General features: G+C 42.0%; 1 protein-coding gene across 3 annotated transcripts in view; it reads right to left on the reverse strand.

Annotated features, from left to right (window-relative positions):
• Positions 1-8,002: 8,002 nt before the first annotated feature.
• Positions 8,003-12,907, reverse strand: part of XYLT1 (xylosyltransferase 1) — a 185,402-nt gene continuing 180,497 nt past the window's right edge. Inside the window, exon 11 of one of the 3 annotated variants that reach the window (XM_035548728.2) lies at positions 8,003-8,651. In XM_035548728.2, the coding sequence (XP_035404621.1) occupies positions 8,329-8,651 (323 nt within the window). In that variant the 3' untranslated portion in view covers positions 8,003-8,328. Of the gene's footprint in view, positions 8,652-9,865; positions 11,216-12,907 lie in introns of those variants that run through there. The other 2 variants (XM_035548730.2, XM_035548729.2) reach the window with 2 other exon arrangements.

The raw sequence follows: 12,907 nt of genomic DNA on the forward strand, positions 1-12,907 counted from the left end.
CTCCTTGTTAATCCTTTCTGCCCCTCTGCCTACCATTCCTTGGCATGTTTGGGAAAGGCAGAAGAATCCGGCCCAATAAGAGCCATTTGAAACTGAAAACAAGAACTTGGCTTAAAAAGATTGCACATGACTCTGGACCTCATGGTGTCAGTGGTGCTGGGAGCTCTGTGGCGTCCATCCCCTGCCTCCCGACACTGTTGCTGACAGTGACATTAGTCCTGTGGCATGTGCAAGCCATCACCTTGGCCAACAAAAATTGATTTCCAAAAGGCACCTGTGAAAGTTTCCTTCATAATTACTATGGCTGGGAAATGAGGCCTGAGAAATGACTTACCGAGAAGCATACTGGCATCAGCATTGGGATCACAGCTCAGTAATGCTTTGTTCCATTTTTACTCCTAAAGAGCATCAAATAGTGAAGTTCTTTTAAATAAAGACTTCCATTAGTGGGTTTAAAAATAACACAGTGTGCACATCCATTCCTAAAGACAGCTTTTTTTTTTTTTAATTTTAAAATTCTGCATCTGAAAACACAGTATGACAGAAAGCATTTATGTACAACTGCAGTGTTTTTGGTATAATACAGTATTTAATACATCCATTTCATTTTCTGCAAAAAAAAAAAAAATGCTTTATGGGACAAAAAAACAAACTCCCATTGACAAAGAATACAGCTAAGGCACATTGTTTTCTGCTAAATGAAAGACAAAAGGGTGCAAAAAGGGGTAGTGCAATAATTGCTGAAAAATCACATTCTACTACAAGAAAAGCATTCTGACTTTGAACTTTGATTACTGGTCAATTTAAGACATTTCAATATCTCATAAAATACTCCGTTAAATAAATAGCAAAATATCTACATCTTTCAGTGTGTTCCATTTGAATTTCCAATTTTTTTTAAACTTTGCTGTATATACATGTTTTTTTTTTTCTTATTCAATAGCTTACAAAATATTTCTGTACAGTTTTATGCATATTATGATCTATAACAAAATAGTTATTTCTTAAAACTATATTACCACCAGTCTTTGAAAATGACAGAATAGGAATAACTTATTATGGATTATGTTAGGCAATACAAAAAAATCCAATTAACGAAAACCAAAATAACAAAGTCAGAAAAATCATTTCATTAACTCGAATTAATACTTTTTGTTTCACAAATCTTCTTTGCTGTGTAAACCCTTCTCAGTTGCCTTTGGGTTGTATACGCATCAGAACAGGGAACAGGGTAGGATTTGGGATTCCTAAAGCACTGCAGCCTGCCGGGAATATTGGTGCTACTGAAACATGACAGTTCTCCATGGAGAAAAAGTATTAAAGAAACCAACACATCCAAGCTTTAGCAGAAGGCCTCGGTTTCTGCTGACTTTGACAACCTTTGGTTGTCTCCAAAGGCCAGATGTTTGGAAGTGAATTTATGACTTTGATGATACAACCAGACTCCTCTGTCTTCTATGTGTACTGTTAGATTCCCAACCATCACTCAAAATCTGGCCCCAAGTGGTGATGTTCTTCAGATTTTAAGACCATACCATTAAAGAGGGTACAGCTCCTCCCAGTTACCAGTATGACTCTGAAAGGCATGCTACTATCTCATGTCAAAATGAGTGAAATTACTCCAGAAATTGTCTCGTGCATCTGAGAGCAGTCTGTCCTGTTACAGTCTGAAGATAAATAAAAAGCTATTGTTTGCACTTTGTAGGTAATTAAATCCACCTTCCTTATCTACAGTAAGTTGCAAAAGACAGAACTCATGATTTCCTAAGGTTTATATGAATGTCTGAGCCTTCCTTTTGCCCAATGGGAAGGTCATTTTCTTCCCTTAAAGACTGCATTTGTAAGCAATTTCTATTGTATTTGTGAAGTGTAAGCTGACAGCAACACAACTGAGCTGTAATAGAAATCTCAAGGTGCCTTTTAATTCCTTCCACAACAAACAGAAAAAGTGAGCGAGACACAGACAACACCTAACTTTCTAACACAGTTTAAGGCCACATTTAGAAAGGATGAAAGTAAGGCTTTCTTTAAGGGCAACACACTGGATGCCACAATGGGAACAGACACTGAGCACTTCAAAGCCAACAGGCTTTACCAAGGAAAATCTGGAACACCATCCCAATTTTGGCCAGTAGGTCTGTGCTTTCTTTTGGACGTAACCTAGAAAATAAAAGTCAATGCCACAGACATCCTCCTCCAGAATATTCCCAGCAAGCTGAAGGTGCTCCCCTAGCAAGAGATTACTATCGTCTCAGTCGAGGGTGTTAATTACAACAGAACTAAAGACAAGCAAAGTCAGTACAATATACAAATGCAGCGCAATGAACCGCGCCTAGAATTGTCACTCTGTTATCAGAGGCACCTGTACAGTATCTTGCTGTTTATTTGGCAAGGTTACATGTAATACTTCTAGGTTTTAACAAAGTAGAAAGAGAATTTGCATAGATTGTACATTCAGTTCAAGGAGATTTCTGGTACCTTTTTTTGTTGTTATCAGGTAAACGTGTTTGCAGACACAGTGAGGTAGCAGCTGTGATAGCACCCATGAGCAAAAGAAGGTAACCAAGGCAGAAGCAAAGAGACGAGAGTGATCTATACACTGTCGTTAGTATAAAGGAGCAAAATCAACATGGTACCTGCAGTCTCACATCATGAGGGTTAATTGCTGCCAACAACACACTCAACTGCAAAAAGCTAATGCTGCTGTTGTCCTGGGTGACACGGGCTGTGAGACCTTGTTGCCTCAATTTTAAATGCTCTCAGCCTGATTCTCCTTTTCTTTACATTGGTGGTGATGGTGAAGGCTTTCAAAGGCCAGTTACAAATCTGAACACTTGCCCTTGAATAGCCTACAGGAAAAAAGGCATTTCCTTACAAAATCCTTCCCACACTTACTGTGGATCTATATGCAACATATTCTATGATTCTATGATACTGTCTACAGCATCCTGGCTGCTCTTAACCCTCTTTCACATTTGTTTGGCTCCTCTGTGCCTGGCTGCAGCAGCACCTGCCCTCTGCAGCGAGCTCTGCAGGCAGGTCCTCCTGTTCTCAGCAGCCCCCCTGGGCCCCCAGGACGGGCAGTGTCCTGTCCCCCCAACACCTGCTTGTGTCCGGCCCATGGACGGCAGCCCTGGAGCTGTCTTGGCAGAAGCTGGAGGGTTTGGTCTGGGAGGACTCTGTTACATTTTCAGTTGTCATTGACTAGGAGTTTAAGGCGATGTGCTACAAATCCCTAAGACTAGCTTGGAGGCCGTGAATAGTTGAAAAGAAAGCACATATAAATCATTACCTTCTCGCTACCAGACTGAAGTTAAGGACAACGGAAAATGCTGCTAACCACTTTCTACCAGGTCAGTCTTTCTCTGCTGCTGAACTAACCAGACCTACTGTTACACGTATTAAATATCTGTGCCTGAAGAGTCAGGAAGAGATAACCGCTGTCACTTTTACAGCCACCTTCATGTATGTTAGTACTGAGCTGGCTGAAGGCTGCTCTGAAAAGCAAACTTTTCCAATTTACAGCTTGGGGTTTTGAAGACGCCTAAGGAATTTGGCTCACATGAATACAAAACTTCCTGCCCAATGGAAAGCAAAGGAGTCCGCCAAGGTATAATTTGGCCGACTCCCGAAGCCTTGGGATCTGGGAAAGCAACGAGGAGGGTGTGATAGCCAGCGGCAAGCTGGCAGTTCTCTCACAGCTGTGATGAGTACTACAGAAATCAACAAAAGTTGGTCCTCATTGTCTGGCCACAATTAAAATCTGGATTTGGTTTTATTTTTATCTGGGAAGTCAAAACTAAGATCTCACGGTATCAGCATTTCTCAGTCTTGCTGTGCAGAAGAGTTGCCCAGTTTGTTCAAAGTATTGTTGCCGTATGGTTATATGAAACTTTCACAAAGTTTTAGCATCTTCTTTATCCTTATCCTGCCCAGAGAAGCTGTGGATGCCCCATTCCTGGAAATGTTCAAGGCCAGGTTGGCTGGGGCTCTGAACAAGCTGATCTAGTGGAAGGTGTGCCCCATGTCCCCCATGGCAGGGGGCTGGAATTAGATGATCTTTCAGGTCCCTTCCAACCCAAGCCATTTTATGATTCTGTGTCTCTCCCTTCAGTCAGGTTTAGGAAATTCCAGTTCTGATTCACTGACTTCACTGCTCTGGTCACTGTAATAGCAGCTAAGAGAGACTGAGGCTTCATTAGTATTGCAGTTAGCTCTGCAGGTGGACAGAAGGTGAATACACATTAGTTGGTCCTTCTGAAGGTGCTGCAGGACCGTTGTTAATTTGCTGTTAAACAACTGTACATGCATTGTGCATTAAAGCTGATACCTAGGAAAGTCAATGTGTAGCACACAAATGCACATTCCTGCATCTCTAGGCTTAGCGATAATGAAGGCTTAGCAACAGAGACACAGATGGACTTCCTTGTGTAATACTTGCCATCATGGAGGGATTCTTAAAATTCTCTGCTTGCTGAGAGCACAAAAAATGAAGGCATAATTTTAATTCTAGAAATTTGAATATCAGAAAATGAAAATATAAATATGACTACTCAGGGTCCAAATGTCGCCAAAGAGTTGGACACACTTAAAAATATACTGTCATTTGAGCTATTTCTATTAGCCTCAAGGCTTAACATTACCATATAAACAGGTCTGCATATCACTAAGACTGACTTTGGATGTAATTTATAAATCACATATGTAGATGTTCTGCATCTTGCCACATTTCCTTTCTGTGTAATACTGATTGATCACAGAAGTGACATGGCTATTGCACAGAATGGGCACAGAATTTAAATGAGCAAAGCATTATACACAGAGGACGAATGCGTGCATATGGAAGTAGACCCCTTTGCCACAGAATGGGATTCTGATCAAAGCTGGCTTTCAGCTGGAGTCCTATTCAGCAAGGACTAGCCAGTGTGATTGGAAAATAACACTAGCACATTCAAATGAAGATGCATAACTTGCTTGTTTTGTACGAACTGTGGTCCCTGCTCTGAATTCTCCTTTTCACCAAATGTAAGATCTGTGAAGTTATTCTCTTCTAACAATATATAATATTCATCACAGGCTCCAAGTGCCTGCCATTTCAGAACCAGAAAAGCCACTTAGCAGAGCGTTGTTCTTAGCAGCACTGCCGCAGCCACAGCTTGGAGCAAGCTCTGATTCCTGATGGAAAGCCTGATTTTCCATGGGTTTTACTGCACAATTACAGCACTTTGCAACTCAGACACAACATCCCTATAGGACATATGTGTCTGTGGCTGCATACTAACAGCTATAGCTGAATTTGTCATTTAGGGCCAAAACTTGACACTCAGCTCAGAAGATGTTCCAAACATGGCAGCTCATCCTCTGATGATTTCAAACACATGTAGTAGTTATTCACAGGATACTGTCACCCCTTTTATTTATGTTGGACTTATCTCTGAAGTCCTTACTCAGAATCAGCGCTCCATGGAAATTTTGCCTGAGAAAGGGCTGTAGGACCAGCCTCTTCAGTTCTACAGCTAGTGCTGCGAGTACCAGCTTGCTACAAAACTTTTTTGTGTAGATGCTTTTTGTCTTTCAGAAAACAAAGTAATATTAAAAAAAAATTATACGTTTTAAACCTAACGTATAGTGTAAATAGATACATCAGCAACCATTTGATTTCTTTTCCTTTTTTGAACTAAAACAAAATAATTTGTGCCTTACATTTTAAGTTGCAGAAGTGGCAGATTTTCTTCTAGCCACAAAAGACTGGATTGTTGTCACCTTCTGCTTCATCTAGTTAATAATGAGAATTTACCAACAAAGCACTTAAAACATTCCTGTTAAAGAATAAAAGGGTATCAAATTTAAAAATCAAGTTATCTGCATGTGTTGTGTGGGCGCACCCTTATACATATGCCTATGTGCAAGACAGACTGAAGATTTTGCCACTACCCCAGCAGTCTCATTGAGAACAGTCATTGACTAGGATTGTTAAAGAACTTTATTGTGTGCCCTAAATATGATGTTCTCCATTTGATCCGCAGGGCTTTAACTGTGCAGTTGCCATCGCATCAATGTGACTAAAGCCCTGGATTTCACAATGAGGATTGAAGTCCCCAGAAAATCTGCACTTCATGAAGGAATGTTAGATTAACAATGAGCACTGTTAAAAAACAAACAAACAGAACGACAAAAAAACCCTACTGAGTAAGTAATGACACTGTATTTCTATTACATAAACCTGGTCGCAACCCTGGTTTTAAACACACTGGCCTCCAGAGCCAGCTGAAAAGCAGGAACATTATTTTGACTGAAATATTTCAACCAGCTCTCACTGCTACAAGCTTTCCTAAAACTACAGCTCTCATGACTGTCGAGATCAAGAAGAAAAAAAGAAACGGAGGTGTGAGGGGAGGAAGGCCTTTTCTTAATAAAGGCAGCTTCAGTTAGTAAGATAACATAATCTTCAAGCTGCAAAAGCAGCACCTACTAATTAGTCATTGACTAAAACATAAATAATAAATACCTAGATTGTTCCTTCTATGCATCCATTTTCATGCCAGATAAACATTTCAATGCTCTGCCTTAATGCCAGCACAGCTGACACCGCAATTTCAAGTCCAAAGCAAACTGCAAGTAGCTTTAAACCAATACTACGGAGAGAGAACAAGCTGCTGGGATCTCTGTGTCACGGTCATCTTGCAAGTGTTGTTTAAAAGGGAATTCATCCTTTCTGTGTGATGCAATTACAGAATGATTTAAGGGTCTATTTCCCTCCTGATGTGGAAGTTTAACTCTCATCAGCAGGAAGGAAAGTTAGACATACCCACAGAAGGGTAAACAGATACCTGGCTTTATTAAATCAACAGTTTTTTTTTTCCTAGTGAACCCAATAGCTTCTAATAGCCTTTTTGGGTCAAGAGATTACCACAGCAACAGAAACAAAGTGCATGTTTTATGCAAATGCAAAATGCATCAGTTGGAGATGAATTTGCACATAAAACCTACATTTAAAAAAGTTTTTGGAATGTAAATGCATTTTTTTCCTACTGTAGAAAATGCAGCTTAAAATGATGCAATAGAAGCGTATTTCAAACAGGGTGCAGCCTGCTAGAAACTCTGAAAACAGACAAGAATAGAGTTTGTTGAGAGAATAAAGCAAAAGCACTGAGAAACATGGTGTTGCTCTTTCACGTCCAGCTTTGGTCAGGAACCCTGATGTCCTGCACAGCCTTCAAGGTGTCCTGACAAGCCTAAAAATACACTTCTTCATGAAGAGCTGGCAGAGCTGAGATCAAGGCAGGAAATTAGTGTTAAAACTTATTAGCCACTACTCAATTATAGGGAAGAAATGTGTTGCTGCAGATTCAGGTCCCAATCTTGTTTACACTGATAAAAATAATTGCCAACTCTAAACTACAAAGGCCAAATGCCACCATTTTACTGGTTCTGAGCAACTCTGCTGCCTGAGAAAAAACAACTCAGCTCATCAGCAAACGCGTGAGCAGACACAGCCCAACCTACCCAAATTTACACACACACTTGCTGTTCAGGAAGTCTGCAATATGCATAGGTGCTGGTGGGCTTAGAAATACCCTGCAGATTTCAAAGGGCTGAAATCCAAAATGCTTCTTGGGCTTTTAAAATAATACTGCTACTACCCAGACCCTGAACCTGACTGCATGAGAAATGAAAGACTAATATTGCAAAACACCAGTTCCATTTAGAGTTTAGCATGAAATTAGTCTGAAAATTCTCTGAATGTAATCTGAACGTCTCTGCTTCAGCTTGCATTCCCTAACTAGGATGACACCAGACATTAGCTGAGTCCAGAATTGCTTTGTGTTATATATAAAAAAAAATAATGAGGGTGTACCATAATTATTTCATGTTCTGTAAAGTAATGCAGCCATATGGGATATAGCCTGCAGTAACCAACCTCCCCAGGAAGCATAAATAGAAGGGAATTTTGCTGTGATTTATTCATGGTAGCAAAATAATTAAAGCCTATGAAACCGCAGAGGTACAGACAAATTTATTTTTAAAAAACAACACTTTCAGCAGCTGCTCCTTCACTGCCCTCTCCATGGCTGCTACTACTTCAAGGCCTGCGTGGCCGGGGCCAGCGGGACAGCAGAGGTGAACCAAGCCGTTCCTGACAGAGCTGATGGAGAGAGCAGTGCCAAAGGCCTTGTCAGAATTATTATTTTTTTTAAGAACTATATTGCGATATGTAACAAAAAAAAGTATAATGTTCCCTTAGGTGAAACCTGGTGTGAGATTCACGTACGAAGCAAGGTTAAATTCCCTTTTAAAACCCTATGCCGCAGGAGGGCGTACCGGCTGCTACCTCAAGCGCCCGTCGGGTTTGACGGGGCCTAGCTCCGATTTGGGGTCCGGGCTCAGGGAGCTCCACGCTGTCTGGGTGCAGGCCTGCATGACAGGGCAGGCAGTGGGGCCGGTGCTGCAGATGTCCACGGCCGACCAGATGCTGCCCACCAGCGAGTCCACCCAGGCCTCCAGCCGGGCGCCCACCAGCGCCGCGTTCCTTTTGGCCTGGTCCACACGGGCGGCGCTGATGGGGATGTTTAAGACAGGGTTCAAGCCCTGGAAGCTCTGCTCCATGTACGCGTTCTTTGGAGGCCCGCTGTGATACTTCATGGCTTCCTCTGGAAAAAGCAGAAATAAGCCCAAAAATCAGTGTGTTAAAGAAAATCTTTAGGATTTAAGGGTTCAGCACAACAAAAAGGCGGGCCCAGCCTCGTGGGCTTCCCAGCATGGCACTCGCTACAAGCTCCTGTCCATACCTGGAGCTTGAGCAATGCGCAGTTCCCTGCAAGTAACTCATTTTTCAGTCAGGAAAAGCTAGCCCTGCTTCTTTCACCACAGAGGAAGCCCGGGAGCTATACCCTGCTCAGCTGAAGTTACCTCTGCAGATATGCATGGACGATCACACTTTGAAATGAGGGAATGGTTCAAAGAGACCTGGAGGGAGAAGGCTACCAACTGCAGACAGACCTTCAAGTGCTATCGATGATTTGTCTGGAAGAAAGAGCTGAGATCTTGGCCTATTTTTTCTTCTCAACTGATTCCCCTTCCCCTGCTGTAGAAGTCACAACATTTATGAGCTCTGTCTGCCTCCAAAACCCGTGTGGTACCACTCCTGGCATTGGAAAGACAACACCACCGCCTCGACAGACCAGACGTGGCTGATGAAACCTGTGTAACTCCAGCATCATTCCTGGAAGTGCTCCAGTCTCACTGGGAAAGTGCACTCTAATGACAATCGTATTTCCAGCTCTTGCACTGAATAATGGATCGAGATCATTTCCTAATGACACGGTTCTTTGCATTGTGGTTGCTTTTCTTACAGTAACTCTTCTACCTCAGCAAAATGCAGCACATTGTCATCCCAAATCTGTAATATTGCAGCGAAGTTCACTGACAGACTGTGATAACACCTTCAGAGAACTGGATGCTGCGGGTCTGACCACCCTTGTCTAAGGCATGCTGACTTCTCAAGGTCTGAGAGTAGGTTACGGTGCTACTCATAAAACTAGAATGTGACCCTCTAAAAATATTCACTCGGTGCCTCTAGGGAGTAAATTTTCAACCATTTCTTTCTGTTCTCAGCTGAGTTCTTTACCATCTTTGCTCCCGGCAGCACAGAGGATATGTTTAGCTCTGCCAACACACACACTGTCTAAAACACAAAAAGGGCCCATTCAGGGTGCTCCAGGCTAGGAAAGCCACTGGGTTCAGATATCATTTAGAGGCCAGGAATTACATATTCATGTCTACAATTCCTTCCACATGTCCTTGCTGCTTGCACTGCAGCCTGACACTGAGCCCTTTCTTCCACACAGAGGACAGTATCCCAGGCACTGGCAATAAATCAGTACATTTATTTAGAGGGAAAAGGGACATTTAATTGGAGCTTTTCTGTTACATTTGCAAAGTTTTTAATGTCAAATACTGCGCAAGTCCATTACTTCAAATCCCCTATTAAATTAGTTCAGCAGATTCCCATCACCATTATACACTGGTTAATTGTTCCTGCATTCATCAAACCCACCTTTTTTAGTTTTGTTTTAAATGTGTTTTTTTTTTCTTTTATCCAGAATAACCGCTAGTCAAAAGGAGTTTGTTCCATGCACATGTGTCAGAAGTGCGCTCTGCCAGAGCACTGCAGTTTAAGAAACAGAACAAGTACACATGATTAAATTTCCTCCTTTGGAAGCAATTACATATGGAAGACTGTTTGTCAACATATTAATTAAATAGGAACATTATAAGTAAAAATCCCCAAATAAATAAGAGTTGGCATTACTAGCAGGATCATCTGATTGAAATCAGCAATTCAGAGAGCTTGTTGAATTAAAGGCTGTTGTGCATGTGTTTTCTGCCTGGAACAAGAGAGATGTTTTTCCAGACAAATAATGGGATGAAACAGAACTTGCTCAGCATTGGGACTTTGTGGATTATCAGGACTGAAACCAACAGAAGCTGTAGGACCCAGTGCTGGCGATGCAGCAGGAGATGATCTTTTCTCTGTGGCCCCTGCTGCTTAAGATCAGGGGGCTGCTCTTGCGAATCTAAGGGTGATAACCTCAGCATCTTCAACACATGTAAATGTCTTCATTTTGCTGTTGCTGTAATTGTGTCAGACATGCCAGACTTCTCCCCCAGCACACTGCTTTGCTCTGCACCACCAAGTGACCGCTGCGCTCTGCTCCAGAACCAGCCGCGCTGCAAGGACATGCCCGCAGAGACAACAGCAAGAAGTGCGTAATGGAAATGAAGGGAAAGTTTTTTGAAAAACAACAAACAAATATTATCAGCAGATAGGAGAAGGAAAGACCGCCGGGGATAGTACTTAGAAGAAACAAACCACAGTGTTTTTCAGTGTGTTATGGGCCATAACTGCACACAGAGAACATGTCCTTCCCTGATGTGAAACAAATTATGAAACCCTGACACAATACTAGAAGGGGACTGCCTGTCCCCACAGCAGAGCGAATACCCAAAGTTAGGTGTCTGCACGTCCTGTAGAGGAGCTGGTTAATGGCAGTCAGAGTGCAGAGCTACGCATCAACAGGAAATTCTGAGGATTCAACTCAGAACCCTCTAAGTCTCTGCTGAAGAGTTCGCAGGAGAAAGTAATAAATTCTCATCCTTGTTTACTGCCCATGCTGCTCATCCAAGCTATAGGAGATGGAGGCGATTCCTTTTTCTAGTAAAGATTAAAAAAAAGGAGAGAGAACCATGACTATAACCTACTGGGCTGGGACAGGAGAGGAGATGCCCTGAAATACGGCACAAAGGGAGGCTGGAGCTACTGGGCATGTTTTTAAAGCACTGACACTTCAGTCCTTGCTCATGAAAAAAACAACTAACAAATGTAAGGCTTGCCACTATGAGACGTTTCTTTATGCACTGAAAACTCTACAGCGACAACAACCAATTCAAAATTAACTGGATTGCAGACATTAAGCCACATTTTTTTTTTTGATTACAAAGACATCCATATAGTCCTTTGAGGTAGAGGATATACCAGTGAAAAATATATTCCACAGACTCTAAATTATAGTTTTAAAAAATAAGCTATTTTTGTCCCCCATTTTTGTTTGCACTTCACTCTGGGAGGGTATTTCATTTCTCAACTGACATTTCTTAGTATAACTTCTTTGGACCGAACACACAGCCTGTAGTCAGCTGCACAGGCTGAGATTTCAGCATTTTTGTGTGGGTTTGTTCTTCATTTTGCAGAAAAAGCAAATGAGTTTAGACAGAGAGTGGGCCAAGGAATGAAAAATGTGATTACCTTGGTACACACATTAAGGCACTAGACCTGTGCTTTTTTTAAAGCAACACAGAACATACAGCTTTATTTCTTTACTTGAATCATGTTGAAACCCTCTGGCAAAGAGGTAATTTTTTTATTGACATTTGGTTTGTTTTCTCTTGCAGCAAACAAGACAGTGCTGCATTTGCTCATTGTGAAGCTAATCGACTCCTTGTCAACTGGATCTGAACTAAATTTCGAAGCAAATCCTTGTCTTCGGGGTTTTTCTTGAAATGACGATTCCAGGGCATGTCTACTCTTCTGCAGCCATGTGCCTGCCTGCTGCTATTACTACATTTATCAAGAACATGTCATGTTACAGCTGGTTAATTTAAAGAAATCACAGCAGTTCTGACACAAGTTGCCACCCACTTTATAATCTGTATAGATGCAATTAGAATTGATTGAACCACTGCAAATAACCAACAGCAAAACAAAGGTTTCCCAGTATATACTTAATTAAGATGATCCATAAATATGGATTAGGTTAAAAGGCTTTTGAGATGTGTGTGCATCACAGGATGCCGTCAAGCCTTTGAAAGAGGAAGCTGTAGCTGGAGGGCACTGGACCAGGAGCTGGGGTTCGGGGCTCCCTGCCCTGTGGTGGGGTAGCAGGGAGCAGAAGCCCCACGTCAGGGGCACGTGAACATGGTAGGAACCGAACACGAAAGGTTTCTCTGAAGAAGGAAGAAAAGGATGCTCTCTGTCTCTGCCCTCTTTACTTGAAGGAAGTTTTTAATTCATTTAATTATTTATTTTCAATCCAGTGTTTGGTATTGGCTTGAGGTTTGGGGCTTTATCTGCCCCAGAAGTGAATCTGCCCACTGGCTCACAATAACCTATTTAGGTTTAATGAAACGGGTACTATACATTAAATGCATGACAACTCATTAGCATCACTCCAGCTGGGAGATCACTGCGGAAACTTTGCTGTGAATATAAACTCAAATGTGAAAATGAAATTGCTTTGGCTTTTTCCCTGCACCTCTCCGTGCTCCTGGGAGCTGTGTGTGATCACACCTGGCACGAGCGCTTCGCACAGACTTTGCACAGCACCAACGGGTGGGAAAGGGGGATGAT

Source organism: Cygnus atratus, chromosome 15, assembly GCF_013377495.2.
Source record: "Cygnus atratus isolate AKBS03 ecotype Queensland, Australia chromosome 15, CAtr_DNAZoo_HiC_assembly, whole genome shotgun sequence".
In the NCBI taxonomy this organism is placed as follows: Eukaryota; Metazoa; Chordata; class Aves; order Anseriformes; family Anatidae; genus Cygnus; species Cygnus atratus.